Below are 17119 nucleotides of genomic sequence, written 5' to 3' on the forward strand. Positions count from 1 at the left end.
TGAAGAATATCAACTTAACATAAATGGAAGCATAAGTAAGACTTGAAATTAAATAACAAGGAAAGTAACTTGCAAGAAGGAAATCGTACACACTAGTGGGAGAGTTGAGAATCGCTTCTCCACGCCCAAACTAGGTTCAAATATCACACTTTAGATCATTCAGACATTTCTACAAACACTTAGAATACATAATACAACATATATGACGTATGTTGAAAAACACACATTTGGACAATTCCTTTTACCAAGGAGTTGTCATACATACATCTAGCATACATACATGACAAATAATCATGGCAAACACAAGTGCATATTTTATACGTATACGGTACTTTATACATACACATAGAATACACAAATCTCAAAGTAACACATGCATATGAGGAAAGCAATGTAAACACAACATTTGGCATGTGAAATCTCATCCATAACAAGAATAAATCATTAACTGGCATTGAAACCCTTGAAAACCATAACCTATACACTTAAAGTCCGCACCTTAAGCCAGAAAAGAAACACCGAACTGACTTCAGACGAGTTGTCTTCGTCAACGGCGATAGAATAACCTAAGGCAAGGATAGGAATGAGATACAACAACACCAAGACTAATCTAAGCTCTAACACAGATTAGGGTTAGGTTAACTTACCCAAAGATGAACTCAGAATTGTCAGAATAACGATTCAAAGTGAAGGTTCAAGGATGTAGAAGAATAGGAAAGAATCCAAGATGATTCACCAACTTAACTCTCACTTTCTCTCTCTTTTCCACTCTCTTTCCAAGCTAGGGTTAGAGAAAATTCGTATGGAAAAGAGAGATAGGGTTTAAGGACTATAAATAGGCCTAATATTGATGGAAATAACCCCAGGGCCAAGGTATACTTAGAGTATAACCAAAACCCGACTCTCGCGATCCAACGAAGCACTTCTGGTGGGCCAAATACCACGAAAGGTCGGACTTAAGCTCTTTGACCATGAATCTAGGTCAAGCTGAGTTTTCATACCGACCGGCTCTTCAGATTAGCCGTGGCGGACCACACTCAAATTAACGGTCACAGAATCTCGATCAGGTCCACAAGCACAAGGATATGCCTGGGCCACCTTCCCTGATCAGAGGGTGAAATTGGGTCAGAATCCAACGGTCAGATAGCTTAAAATCATCGTGCAAGCGACACGACTCAGATTTCATAAAATCTTATTAAATTCCAACCGTTCTCACACTCTTCGCTCTGAACTCAATCAAATCGACCCAGAACATCACATGGACTTGATTTCTGAGGTGATGGTCAAGCCCAACATGGTGACCGCAACAGCCTAAGATCATTGCTATCGGACTTTCGACGCGTGGTCCAAGTCCGATCCAGATCTTCTAAAAATTCCCCAGAACAACTGGATTTAGCGATGGATCCCAGATTTCAGAGTAACATAGCGCTAACTAATCTACAAGTTTTGAGCCATGCAGATACAATTTAAAGTGATTGATGCAGATTTCACAAGCAATCGAGTATAGTGCTAATTACCCCAAAAGCAACTACTTAAGGAAAGATTAGCACAAAATTTCCAAGGTCGTTACACGCCCAGGAAGAGCCACGCCCTCCCATTTTCAAAAATTGTCAGGCAAGGCCTGCATATAGAAAAAAAAGAGACTTTCCTCACTAGGAAAGTAGGTGCTAGCATGATCTTAGCCATCCCCTAGCCACGTGGAGGAATCCTGACCTTCATCTGTAAAGTAGAACGAGAATTTACAGAGAAATACTCTATCTCACGAGGGAGTAGTGAGAACCTGAATATCTAATGAGATATTCCCAAACTGACGTTTGGGGTCCAAAAAGTGGGCCCCACACTGATCAGAGGTCCCATCTGGTCCACTCAAATAGACCAGATCATGTTGAAATACATGGAGTAGTGATCTACCATTAATGGCCAGATCATCTTTCTCGATAACCTATCTGAACCTAATCTCGAGATGGGCCCCACCAGACTAAGAAGTTTACTTTTCTGATGGGCCAGGGCATCAACAATCCATCCCATTGTGTGGATAGGCCTCAAGCATGTCCATTTTTCAATCATAACCGTCAAAAGGAAGGCCATTTTCCAACCATTGGGACTCTCTCCCATGGCTATAAAAAAAGCATTGTAGCCCTCGAGATTTGCACCAAGGAGAGAAAAAGGAGAGAGAGAGAGAGAGAGAGAGAGAGAGAGCTAAGTGCATGAGATATCTTGAGAACTAGACAGGTAATGACCTATCTCCTCTCGTTTCTTTTTTTTTTTCAAACCATTGACACCTGACGTGAGAGATGAAGCTGGCCTCCATTAGGTCATGGAGATGGGTTGTATTGAGGTCTATTGGGTCATGGAGTCAAGATGAGACCAACCTAATAATGGCTTTACTTTTAATTGAAATCAGGCCAAGCAATGGTTGTATTTTGGGTCGAAACCATGCCGAATGATGGCAGTGTTTTGGGCCGAAATCAAGCCAAGCAGTGGTGTTGATTTTGGCTGAAACTAGGCCAAACAATAGCTGTGTTTTGGTCTGAAACTAGGCCAAATAATAGCTCTATTTTAGGCTAAAACCAGGCCAAACAATGGATGTGTTTTGGGGTAGAAACAGACTAAAGTCACACCTTTCATCAGGCTGTAATGAAAGCTAGAAAGGACCTTCAACCAGGCCTTGAGTTGAAGAGAGTAAGATCTCTTGTTGGGTTGAACTCAAACTTAAAACTGGGCTGAACAGAGTTTTGGGATGAGACATAGGTCAAAAATGGCATCCATTTGGGCCGTGTTATGCATTGGAAGCAAGCCTCAGCTGGGCCATGATTTTTTTTTTAAGTAAAACTAACCTTTTGCCATATAGAACATGGCTTTTAGGCTGACCGTGAGAACCAGGCTAAGAACAGCCATGTTGGGCTGTGTAACTGGACTTCAACCATCTCCCAACTGGTCTGAAAATGGCCATGTTATGGGCGACGGCTTGGACCGAGATCAATGGTGGAGAGTGGTGCTGAGACCGATCAGTATGTTGGGCTGAAATCAGTCACGTTTAGGGGTTGAGAATAGCCTTAGAACTGGGCTAAGATCAGGCCCAGTTCCAGTAAGATTAGAGGCCAAGAATGACCTCTAATCGGCGCCAAAAGCACCTTCCAATCAAGGTCGAAAACATTCCCTTTGATGGACTGCATAACTGAGCTAAAAGCGGCCTTGCCTGGACCGAAAACTGAGCCCAAAAATGTCTTCCAGTGGGCCTCACGTTAATTCTCAGTGGGTCGCACCTCAGCACACAAGGTGGGCCACACGTTAGCACCTAGTGGACTGCACCCTGTATAAGATAGGTAGGCCTCACCATATGGCAGATGGGCCACACCATACAAGTCAAGTGGGCCACACTCTACGCTAGTGGGCTGGACTGCCAGCCCAGCTATATGCTGGTGGGTCGGACAACCTATTTAACCAAGTAAGTGGGCCTCACTATGATTATCAAGGTACCACACCGCATCCACTATTGGGCTAGAAAGAAATCTAGCCTGAATTATGGGCCCTTGGGTAATGTATCAGGCCCAAGTTCCCGGGATTACCAAGCCCTTACAAACCCCATTTATTTAAAGGGTTTGGGCATCTTCTAATGCAAATTATATGATTGGAAATAATTTTAGGAAAATTACTTACATGACTTTCGGCCGCGAGATTTACTCGGGAATTCTGATCCAGGTCGGAACTATAATTCTCCTAGTGATGATTTTCTTCCCCTTAAGCTTTCCACCTTTAAACTGGATTAGGCATAGTCTTTTATAAGGGTTGCAAATGATATCTTAGGAGTGGATGATCATTCTACTTGTTCGTTTGAGTACATGCTCTTTTGCTTTGTTTAACCATTGATTAGCTATTGTTTATGTAATTTAGAAGTAATAAAATCCTTGATTTATTTCATCACATGTCAAAGGGCCAATCATTGGAAATTGTTTACTCTACCACGTGTTCTTGGAATTCGTTAAATTGCTGATTAGTTTAAATTGAAACCGTGATTTGGATTTACTAAAATACTCGATTGTTTACTTGAGATGTATGCTTTAGAATTTGAAAAGTTAGGAATACATGATTCTTGAACTGGTTGCATACATGAGTTTTACTTCAAATATCAAAGCATGCCTGAATCTTCATAAGATTGTATTGTTTGTAAGTCATACATTATTTGAAACCTCTCTATGGAACTCCTATTTTAATAGAGTCTGATCTTAGGGTGTAATGGAACGGATTGTGATAAAAATAGACCCTCAACATGGAGGTTATGATTAGTGGCAATTGAGTTATGAGGTTTACCATATATAGAGTGATTCCTCTTACCTGACTATGGAATAAAACCATTATAGAGCACATGAGATAAAATTAGCCACGCTGTCTCATTTTAAAAAATAGCCGGGCAAGGCCTGCATATAGAAAAGCAAAAAAAGAGACTTTCCTCTCTAAGAAAGCAGGTGTTGGCATGATCTCAGCCACCCCCTGCCCACATGGAGGAATCCTAACCTTCCTCTGTAAAGTGGAACAAGAATTTGGAGAGAAATGCTCCATCTCACGAGAGAGTGGTAAGAACCTGAATATCTCATGAGATATTCCCAAACTGATGTTTTGGGTCCAAAAGGTGGGCCCCACGCTGATCAAAGGTCCCATCTAGTCTACTCAAATGGACCAGATCATACTAAAATACATGTAGTGATCTGCCATTAATGGCCAGATCATCTTCCCTGATAACCCATCTGAACCTAATCTCGAGATGGGCCCCACCAGACTAAGAAATTTACTTTTTTAATGGGTCAGGGCATCGACAATCCATCCCAACATGTGGATAGGCCCCATACATGTCCACTTTTTAATCGCAACCATCGAAAAGAAGGCCATTTTCCAACCGTCGGGACTCTCTCTCCCACTGCTATAAAAAGAGCCTTGTAGCCCTCGAGATTCACACCAAGGAGAGAAAAAGGAAAGAGAGAGAGAGAGAGAAAGAGAGAGAGAGAGAGAAGAGAAAGAGAGAGCTAAGTGTGTGAGACATCTTGAGAACTAGACAGGTAATGACCTATCTCCTCTCGTTTCTTTTTTTCCAACCATTGACACCCGACGTGAGAGAAAGCTGGCCTCCATCAGGCCATATAGACGGGTTATACTGAGCTCTATCGGGTCATGGAGTCAAGCTAAGACTAGCCAAACAATGGTTGTGTTTTAAGCTGAAATCAGGCCAAGCAATGGTTGTATTTTTTGGGCCGAAACCATGTCGAATGATGGCTGTGTTTTGAGCCAAAATCAAGCCAAGCAATGGTGGTGTTTTGGGCTGAAACCATGCTAAATAATGGTTGTGTTTCAGACCCAAACAAGGCCAGGAAGTATCTCAGTTTCAAACCACAACCAGGCCAAACAATGGCTGTGTTTTGGGCTGAAACTAGGCCAAATAGTAGCTCCATTTTGGGCCAAAACCAAGCCAAACAATGGTTGTATTTTGGGCCAAAAACAGACCGAAGTCAGGCCTTCCATCAGGTTGTAATGGAAGCTAAAAAAGGACCTTTAACTAAGCCTTGAGTTGAAGAGAGTCAGGTCTCTTGCTGGGCTAAACTTAGACTCAAAACTAGGTTGAACAGAGTTCTGGGATGAGACATGGGCTGAAAATGGCATCCATCTGGGCTGTGCTATGTGATGGAAGCAAGCATCAGTTGGGCCATGATTTTTTTAAAAGTAAAACCATCCTTTAACCAGACCGAACATGGCTTCTAGGCTAGCTGTGAGAATCAAGCTGATAACGGCCATGTTGGGTCGTGTAACTGGACTTCAACCATCTCCCAACTGGTCTGAAAATGGCCACGTTATGGGCCATGGCGTGGGCCGAGATCAATGGCTGAGAGTGGTGCTGGGACCGATCAGTATGCTGGGCTGAAGTCAGTCATGTTTAGGGGTTGAAAACAACCTCAGAATTGGGCTGAGATCAGACCTAGTTCCAGCAAGAATGGAGGCCAAGAACGACCTCTGATCAGGGCCGAAAGCACCTTCCAATCAAGGCTGAAAATAGTCCCTTTGATGGATTATGTAACTGAACTAAAAGCAGCCCTGACTGGACCAAAAACTAAACCCAAAACCATCTTCTAGTGGGCCTCACATTAATTCTCAGTGGGTCGCACCCCAGCGCATAAGGTGGGCACGTTAGCACCTGGTTGGCCGCACCCTATATGAGACAGGTGGGCCGCACCATATGGGCACATCAGTCGTACCATACCAGTTAAATGGGCCACACTCTACGTTAGTGGGCCGGACTGCCAGTCTAGCCATACGCTGGTGGGCCGGACAACCTATCCAACCACACTAAGTGGGCCTCACTATGATTATCAGGGTACCACATCACATCCACTATTAGGCCAGAAAGAAATCTAGCCTGAATTTTAGGCCCTTAGGTAATGTATCAGGCCCAAGTTCCCTGGATTACCAAGCCCTTACGAACCCCATTTATTTTAAGGATTTAGGCACCTTCTAATGCAAATTATATGATTGGAAACAATTTTAGGAAAATTACTTGCGTGACTTTGGGCCGTGAGATTTACTCAGGAATTTAGATCCAAGTCGAGACTACAATTCTCCAGGTGATGATTTTCTTCCCCTTAAACTTTCCACCTCTAAACTGGATTAGGGGTAATCTTTTATAACAATTGCAAATGATATCTTAGGAGTGGATGATCATTCTTCTTGTTTGTTTGAGTACATGCTCTTTTGCTTTGTTTAACCATTGATTTGCTATTGTTTATGTAAATTAGAAGTAATAAATCCTTGATTTATTTCATCACTTGTCAAAGGGCCAATCATTAGAAATTGTTTACTCTACCACATGTTCTTAGAATTCGTTAAACTACTGATTTGTTTAACTTAAAAGCATGATTTGGATTTACTAAAATACTCGATTGTTTTCTTGAGATGTATGCTTTGGAATTTGATAAGTTAGGATATATGATTCTTGAACTAGTTGCATACATGAGTTTTACTTCAAATATCAAAGCATGCCTGAATCTTCATAAGATTGTATTGTTTGTAAGTTATACATTATTTGAAACTTCTCTATGGAACTCCTATTTTAAGAGAGTCTGAGCTTAGGGTGTAACGAAACAGATTGTGGTAAAAATAGACCCTCAACATGGAAGTTATGATTAGTGGCAATTGAGTTATGAGGTTTATCATATATGGAGTGATTCCACTTACCTAACTATGGAATGAACCGTGCAACATTTATTCTCTTCACTATTTACTTGTATTGATCCGTACATATCATCTCATTTTAGTCGCTGCATTTAATGATTTCGATACTTCATTCTTAGTCAGCATACAGTGGTAGTTTCCTTATATTGAGAATTGATTAGCCATGTGTTGATGGGCAATATACACACCCTAAGGTGGTAGTCTCATGAGCTGGGGCCTATGCTGGTGACAAGCCCTCGTAGTGACCTTGAGCGTATTTAAATTGGCTAATTGTAACTGGACTAATAATGGTTTGTCTAATCATGCATACATGGCATAGACCAACGTCTATCGCTATCGTATGTGATTTACATATGTTGTTCAACTGGATGAGCATTCTTAGGTCGATGATTGCATGGGTGACGAGCCCCATGTCTGCACGGATGAGCATCCCCAGGAGTGATGATTGCATTCACGCATCCATGCATATAATAAGACTACATCTACTATGTTTTGGGTTTCCTGGATGTTTATGTTATTTCTTGTCTATGGTAGCAGTGTGTAATCTTAAGGGGAGATCACACTGAGCTGGCAACTCATTCGTCAATGTTCAACCGTACAAATGATATAGGGACGGAAGGACTCGCGGTGGATCTGGAGGTGCTGCATAGGAGGAGGAGCCATACCAGGAGGCGGCTGCTTATTTTGGATTAAATCAGTAATCTATTTGCTTAGATTTATTTCAGTACATTGAGGTCTTGAGGTTTTATGTAGGGCCTCAGCTGAGTGGTCCTGGATACTATTATTGTTTAAGCTACATTTATACTACGCTTAGTTTTGTTAATTGCACTTTGATTTGGTTTGATTATCTTTTTTATTATCAGTTAACACCCGTGTTTTTTGGGAACGAGTTTATACTGGGGTCCCGAATACCAGGGCATTACATCGTGTCCTCAGACACGTTTAGAAAATATAAAGTAACTATGATCTCATCAAACTCTTTCATGTGTAAATATGGGTTTTCAGATTCAAGTCCATGGAATTTTGAAGGAGTTGGATCACCCCAGGTTTGACATCCATATGTCCTGTATTTTCTGAAAAAACTATGCATGAAGGTGTGCTCACCCCTACAGGTTGTAAATAATCTCATAAAGTATGAGGCGGGGGTGCTTGATGTAACTCCTTTTCATCATGAATTTCCTCAACCCTAGGTTGAGGTGGATTTGGAGGTTGATTAGTCGGTTGATTGGCAACCATAAATTCAGTTAACTCTATGGATCTTGAGTGGTGTATAATCCTGTGATGGATAAATAACCCCTTAACCAATCCTCCTTCACTCAAGAGACATCGAGTGTTATCACGGACCCACTTGGGCATGAAACACACTCGGCCCTAAATTTCAGAATATAACCTAAACTTAAAAAGAAAGAGGGAAATAGAAATCTAGAAATGGAAAGAAGTTACCAAATTAGAAGTTTCTATATTGGGATCCTACAAAATAGAAAAATAACTTAGCTTTAAAAATAAATTAGGAAAGTAAGTTAGTTTCTAAAAACAAATTAGGAAAGTTTCTAACTTAGAAATAGAAAGTAAGTTTCTAAAAATAATTTAGAAAAGTTTCTAACCTATAAATAGAAAGTAAGTTAGTTTCTAAAAATAATTTAGGAAAGTTTGTAACTTAAAAATAGAAAGTAAATAAACCCTAATCTTAACCTAATCTCAAAACTAGTTAATCTCAGAAAAATGCAAATGTTAGTCCCCGACAATGGTGCCAAAAACTTGTTCACAACCCCAAGTGTAGGGTTACGATGTAGTAATAATCTCAGTAAGACTGAGGTCGAATCCATAGGGACTAATCTTGTGTGTATTCTAAAAGCAACTAGAAGTACAGATAAAAGAAGATGTGAATCTAAATTTGAAATTGTATTGAGAGTAATTGTGAATTGTTTAATTAAAACTTGTAAATTTAAAGGTGGGAACTAGGGTTTCCAAGGATCCACTTGTAGCTTCTCAGGCTGCTACTATGCTTGATTCAAGGACACAACTGGAATCAGAGTCCCATCTTATCCAGTTGGAAGAAGAGACAGTCAGATCTCTGAACTTCTCATGAATTTAGTCATCAGAGAAGGAGAATTGGGAAGATTGGAAGGGATTCCGTCACCTGACCATGCCCATGGGATGATGGCAAACAACAGAATTTACCAATCCAACAATCTCAAAATAGAAAAGAAAATATTCAAAGCTAGTGCAGATCTATTGTAAGTTGTCACAAAAAACCATTAAAAACTGAAAATATTCTTTATAATCAAACTAAAATCCAAGAGAGTTTAACCAAAATATGATTCAAAGAAAAGCAAACATCCCAATCACATTACAGCTTTACCTTTTAGCCCTATTTAAGAGGTTTAGCTAACCATAGACATGATTGGATCTAAAACCCTAGAAGAAAGTGTGAAAACTAAGGATGAAAGGAATAAAAATGCTCAGCGACGACTCTCCACCCTTGTGCTTCACTTTTCCAAAGCCTAGACGATGCCCAGGGATGCCCTAGGGTCTCCTATTTATAATTGGGGTGCTCTACTGCTTTAAACGACTTAAAATTTTCAGAAACCGCCTTTAATTTACACACTCCGCATAACTCCGCGTAACTCTGCGTAAGTCGTTCGATGACATTGAACTGCCTTTAATGTCATCGAAGGTGCCTTGAATACATGCCTTTTTCACGATGCGTAACTTTGTTCGGACTGCGTTTAGCTCATCGAACCTACCTTTGATGTCGTCGAACTTATCTTAGATGTCATCGAGTGGTGTTCAAGGAATCAAAAATGAGTCCAAAACAGTCTAGTGAGTTAATCCAATAATTCTCAGAAAATTCGATGTCATCGAGCAGGTCTTCGATGTCATCGAGCAAGTCTTCGATATCATCAAGGAGACTCCAAAACAGTCTAGTTTCGATGCCATTGAGCAAAGCTTCAAGTCCTCAAAAAAGTCCTTTAATCATCGAGAAATGTCTTCAATTTGTCCAGCAACCAACGCAATTCCCATCCATAAATTCAATGTCATTGACCTGTGTTCATTGTCATCGAATGGTAATTTCAATGTCATCAAATGGTGATCGATGATACAATTGATGAGAATTCTACACTTGTTCTTTCGACTTCTTTCCTTCTCCCCTTGGTTTTCGTGAATCTTGGGACCTTGAAATCTTCAATCTTTGTCTCCTAAGATCTATTCTTTGCCTTGGTGATCTTTGAGCATCAAATCCATGCTTTTAGCACCTTTTCCAATCAAGCTCTGAAATTAACCTTGCAACATAAATAAGAGTAAAATAGGACATTAAGTAGTATCATATTCATAAAATCAAGATATAAATGGGAGATAATATGCAATATTTAACCCTTAACATATTCCCCATGGATGTAGAGTGATCACGACCATGTATTTATTGACCATACTCAAGCAAGGCTTAAGTGGTTTAATCTAAACACCAAATCTCGGGTCAAGATTTTCATTTAAGGGGGTAGATTGTAACATCCCGATTTTCATGTAGCCATTTATACGCACACCTAGACATATACCTCTACCTCATAAGGAATATAGTGAAATATTAAACATAATGGATCAATGTAAATGGAACAAATAAATAAATTTTGAGAGATAAAATTTTTTTAAGGGGGTAGATTGTAACACCTGGAACTATCAATACTCCCCGAACTTTCAATACCCGAGTATTAAATGTAACGCCCTGAAAATCGGGGGTCGAGCATAACTCAGCTCCAGAGTCTCAAAACATCACTTATGCAACATATGTAATGATGAATGAATGTTGTCTGCATTAGTGCATAAAACATGAGGTAGATTTAGCCAAACTGCAAACATAATTCAGGGATAAGTGAAAGACGCAAGCGGAAGACTTAAAGAAGCATATGTGTATATGTGCAAGTCCCTGAATTATGTATACCTACCAGGTCATACTTACAAGCGTTTATCTCAAATTACAAGTATCAAAACGAATCAAACCACTACAACAATAACCCTGAATCCCCGCAGCTCAGGACATGGTTCACATGAACCCGCCTGAGGACTGCATAAAGGAGAACTCCTCATCATCCTCAAACTCCAACTCTGCCTCAAGGGTCGCATCAACATCTGCATCTAAGACAGAGACTGGTTGGTGTGCACAACACCGCCCCGTAACGTGGGAGTGATTGATCAACTCAGTGGAACAATAAAGCAAAGGTTAACATGTTATCAATTCGGTTAAGCAGTAATGATAAAGCAATACAATCAAACATGTCCTAATTACTCTTGTTAATGCAAGGATGTATATAGAATGATGCATGCCCTCGCCTGTACACCCTCAGCGTCTTCATCTTACGTTACGCATGACATCACCTCAAAGTGCTCCACCTCTTCCAGGCACATGCAATGCGGTGCATGAACATGATTACCAAGTTGTTATTAGTCCTTTTCATACAGCAGGATTGGGAAGCTAAGATACCTTCCTCATATCAATTTTCACAGAGTGATCCATTCTAGGGTCGTCAGTCCTAGATAATCTCATACGATCATATGGTTTTAGGTCGCTGCAAAGGGCTCGTCACTAATCAATGCACGCCTATCATACCTTTGTTACTACAATAAGGCTCGTCACCTCAATGCAGTATTCAGGTATGCTCGAGGTCACTACAAAGGGCTCGTCACCAATCAATGTAGGCCGACAACATGAATATAGTGTCCCATACCACCATAATCAACTCACGAGTTTGGTTGCTCACTGGTCACTATGGGGAGGCTCGTCACCCCAGCGTAGGCCGACAGCTCGACCACAGTGTCCCAAACCACCATGCCTAGCTCATGAGTCTTAGCGGATCAAGGTACCATGGTTAACGGGATTTGCATTGGTAAGTTTGGTACCTTAAGTTCAAGTAGTAGCGTCCAAACATGGTGAACATACAATAGGGATAATCGGGTTACTTAACGAGCTCGACTAGCACGAGCACATGTCAAGTTGATCGACATGAAGTGCATAAATACTCCGTGTGGCCTAACCACTGTCGACAACCGAAGTACAGCTCGGATTTGTCAGGCACGTCCCGTGTGGCGAAACAACGTCAGCCACCAAGTTGGGATCTGTTACCGATTGCCTGGGCTATATCATAGTCCCAAACACATTCAATCATGATGAATATTCATATGAGAGAATCAAAGCAGTAATGGATCCATAATTCAAATCATACAATCATATGAGCATGTTGTGAAGTTCAACACAAACATGTTTTCACACACATTCATTTCATAATGAAATAGTCATTATAATGTAACGTACATGGAGGAAATCATACACATAATTAAGGTAACCGAGACTTATATCTCAATCCTCATACAAGCACTCCTTAGTAACAACTAGCTCATTTAGACGTTTCTACAAACACTTAGACTACATACGTCATCATATATGTTGTATGTTGATTACACATGTATTAGACCAAATCTTTTCACTAGGGAGTTGCCCCATATATAACACGCATGCACCCATGACGGATAGTCATGGCAAGCATGAATCCAAGTTCCATGTTCATTCATTCATTTCCACAAACACTTTGACTACACACTTCAACATACATAACGTATGTTGGCCGTGATGTGATTTAGGGCAAGTCCTTTCGCTAAGGAGTTGTCACATATATAACAAGCATATATCTACGACAAATAATCATGTTAGGCACAAATCCAAATTCCATACATATTTAAACATCTCAACATATACATAGAATATACTATATTCAACATAGTTTATATATGATTGTAAAGCAAAACAGACGACTCATTTTGCATGTGAAATAGCACCTACATCAGTTATAAATCATTAATTGACATTGAAAGCCTTGAAAACCATAACCTATACATTTAGAGTCCGCACCTTAGACCGGAAATGGCGCAACAGATTTGATTTAGACAACAAGTCTTCATCAACAGTGAATAGATAACCTAAAGCATGAACTGGATTAGCTACATCGACACTTAGACTATTCTAGGTTCCAAAACAGGTTAGGGTTTGATTGATTTACCCAAATATGAGATTAGAATCACCGGAATAGCGATTCAGATGCGGTAGATTTGACATGTAGAGTAACTGGGAAGGATATCAGGATGATGCACCAACTTCTCTCTCTTTTTGCACTCTTCTCTCTCGTAGGTTTTCTAAATTCGTATGGAATGAGATAGTGAGGGTTTTAAGGTCTTTATATAGGCCTAATATTGATGAAAATAGCCCCAGGGCCAAGGTATACTTAGATTATAACCAAATCAGGTTTCTCTCGATCCAACAAAGCACTTCCGTTCTCCGCGTGTGGTCGGACTTAAGCTCACTGACCATGGATCTAGGTCAGGTTGAGTTTTCGTACCGATCGGATTTACAGATCAGTCGTGGCGGACCACTCTCAATTCAACGGTCACTGAAACTTGATTAGGTCCACCGGCACTTGGACATAGCTGGGCCATCTCCCCTGATCTGAGGGTGAAATTGGGTCAAAATCCAACGGTCAGAGTGCTTAGAATCGGCGCGCAAGCGACACGACTCAGATTTCATAAATTATATTTAATTTCTAAATAGATTCACCTTTCTTACACTCTTCACTTCAGACTCAAGGAAATCGTCTCAGGACATCATCTGGACTTGATTTTTGAGGTGATTGTCAAGTCCAACTAGGCAGTAGTCATAATTGTCTAAGTTTATCGCTATCGGACTTTCAACGTGCGGTCCAGGTCCGAAACAAAGTTTCACGATGCTCCCAAGAGCAACTGGGTTTAGAGATTGATCCTAGATTTCTAGATAACATAGAATTAGCGGTCCTACTCATTTTGGGTCTTTTAGTTCATATTTAAAGTGGTACAAGATAATTCTACTGAGTATTCAGTTTAGTACTTAACCAAATTCTACCCTAATTATGGCAAAATACGATCCTAGGGCCATTCTATGCCCCGTTTTGGCACTTCTAGTTATTATATTATTTTAATTATTTTTTTTGTAGTTCATAATTAAGTTTACCCAGTCTCCACCAAATTTCATGATATTTCATGTTGTAGAAAAATTCTAAAAATTCCAGAAGCAGCAGCTGTCCAACAAGTGATTTTCAGATAGTTTCCACAACAACCTACTTTAAACTATATTAAATATTTTATTATATTTTTTATATATTTTTATATAAAACTAAACTCATTTAGCTTCAATTTGGTTTTTAAATCACCTAAATTAGAGTTATAACGAAGGAGATATGATTTTTTAAAATTGGAAAAAATGTCCAGAAAAATGCAGAAAACAAGCTGCCCAAACTGTTATACAGACGAGGCCTCGCCAACTCGGCGAGCACCTCACTGGTCACTGGACATATGGGCGAGGGCTCGCCCCAGGGGTGATGTCCTCCCCCCTCGAGGTTGCCGGAAACATGTGGGACCCATCTCGGGTCCCCCCGAATTAAGTCGTTTGGGCCCACGAGTCCGTGTGAGGCATTTCAGGTCCAATTTGCAAACTAAAATGAGTTTATTTGACATGTAATATATGATTTTGGGGTAGGAGATGCTAATCTATCCAACTAATCTATTTATTTTGTTAGATTCTAAAAGATTAAGGGTAAAATATCCATTTTATCCATTTAGTTACTATTTGTGGTAAGTTTTAGTTTTAGTAATGTTCTTCATCATTTATACCCTATGATTGGTATGTATTATGAATGTTCTTAGAAAAATTTAAAGGATAGGATAATGAAAGGTGAAATTTCGAAGGAAAAGGGTTAAAAAGGGGACTTTACGCTTTGGGGTTGAGTTTTGAGAGGTGTTATGATCGTTCCATTGCCTTAGGACGTCTAACTCTAGGTTAGCAAAAATCCGGGGTGTTACATCAAAAGTTCTCGAGTGTTACCATAAAATTTAACTTATTATGTACATGTGTACGATACCAATCTAATTATCCTAACCCCACATCTATTCTCTAACATGAATCTGACCGTTGATCATGTGGTTTAACATATGCACTTTTCCTTGACTAATCAGTGGATAAATTTATACCCATAATGATTTAGATGTAAGTTCTTGTGTAATAATTGTTTAGAAATGGGCATATAACCATATAGGACCATTAGATTTCATAAAACTCTTATATCCAGAATAATTATGAAAATGCCATTAACCTAGACTCCTGAATTCTAGATCACATACTTCCCATGACTCGTTTGATGTAAAATTTTATACCATGCCTATGTATCATAAATTAACTATACATGTCAAATTTCAGTACTTAGATCATTGTAAAGTGACCCAATTAATAAATCAGTTACTTAACCGTTGATTTTGGTGTCCATCGAGTGAAGAAACCTCATGGGTAGTCGTAGTAGGATATTTCAATTCATATGAATGACTTGGATTACCCATCATATGGACTAAGTGTGAAATATGCATACCTCATTTTGGTAGTCTTTTTCCTTAGGCATAAACTTATCCTGTCAAGGCCTACCAACTCCTTATAAATCTGGATCCTCTGATTTAACAACTTCCTTCCATCCATCGCAACGAAAATTTGGACCAGACTCTAGTCTCATATGACCACGATGCTATACAAAATTTAGGCCCCCAAATATGATCCTACACCATTGAAGGTTGAAGCCAGTTCCTTCATTTTGACGCAAAAGACGATATCTTAAATTTAGACTTTTTCCACCATCGATCAGCCACCAAATTTTACCCAATTGTTTGCTTACCCTGATTACATATTTACTCCAAAATTTAGCCCCAATCACTAAGTATTGACCGTTAATTAAGATCAAGTTTATTTTGGGCATCCGCTAGGAGAATTCCAAAGGTAAGCTTATCTAAGGATTTTGATATGCTTCATAATTGGGCTCATGGGCCAACACGACTTGCTTAAACTGATGAATGTACCGGATTCTTGAAAAAACATCATGATGGACCCCACCTTCACCCCATCCACTCACGAAGCTAAGGAGTTACATGCAATCATGTGCATTGCTCGTAACTAATTCCTATCTTAGCTTGCTCCAACGATGAGCATCGTCCTCCCACCGAATGATCATATGGGCCACTCGAAACTCAGATTTACTTCAAATTTTGGCCCATGGCCTAACCTTACCCTACAAAACAAAATGAAGGGAATGAATCACCTTAAACATCATCACAAGTGGACCCCACTTGAACTAGATAATAAATCAAGGTTGGCATCTCCCTATGCGCAATAACAGAGTTTGAGAATCATGTGGATTTCCTCCCACTGAACTCCCTAACTTGGCTCCTCCATCATATCCGAGCCGTTTAAACCCTATCAAGGAGAATTTCGAACCCACTAAACAACATCGGAGCTATGAAAGAGGTGATAAACATGACACGACTTTTGCCACTTTCGGAACCGAGCCGCTCTTTGTGGAGGCCTTTCCACACAATCGTCGACCATAGGGCCCTTTAACCTTTGATGTGCCATGATCACAAGATCTTTATGAGCCATCCGAAGCACCTTCAATCATCAAATCGAAGGAAAATGCGATGGTTGATAATCCACTATTAAAATTGGGAGAATCTTCCTCATCCAAACAAGAACTCTAACGTGCATGCTCCTGCACCTTAAAGAAATTTGAGATCAACAGATCATGGACCATTCAAATCCGACTCAACCACCGGAAGAAAGAAATGGAGGGAGAACAGTGGAAGTATTAAATATGATGGTGTAGACGACATCCACACCATTTCGCCCCAGCGTTTTGCCAATAGTGTAACATCTACGCAGGAAGAACCTAGATACTGTTCCACAACTTATGAATATCATTCAACTTTTGCACAAGAAAAGAGAGAGATTGAGATCGAGAGGAAAGCGGAGAGAGATTACAAGATGGTGCAACTCACTAAGTCAAACTAGGTT

At 40.0% G+C, this 17119-nt stretch overlaps 1 protein-coding gene across 1 annotated transcript in view; it reads left to right on the top strand.

The window, feature by feature from the left end:
• The first annotated feature begins 5740 nt into the window (after positions 1-5740).
• The window catches only part of LOC131244154 (uncharacterized), a 157626-nt gene continuing 146247 nt past the window's right edge, over positions 5741-17119 (top strand). Inside the window, 1 exon segment of the mRNA XM_058243803.1 lies at positions 5741-5897. Coding sequence (XP_058099786.1) covers positions 5741-5897 — 157 coding nt within the window.

The sequence above is a fragment of the Magnolia sinica genome, chromosome 4 (assembly GCF_029962835.1).
Source record: "Magnolia sinica isolate HGM2019 chromosome 4, MsV1, whole genome shotgun sequence".
Lineage (NCBI taxonomy): Eukaryota > Viridiplantae > Streptophyta > Magnoliopsida > Magnoliales > Magnoliaceae > Magnolia > Magnolia sinica.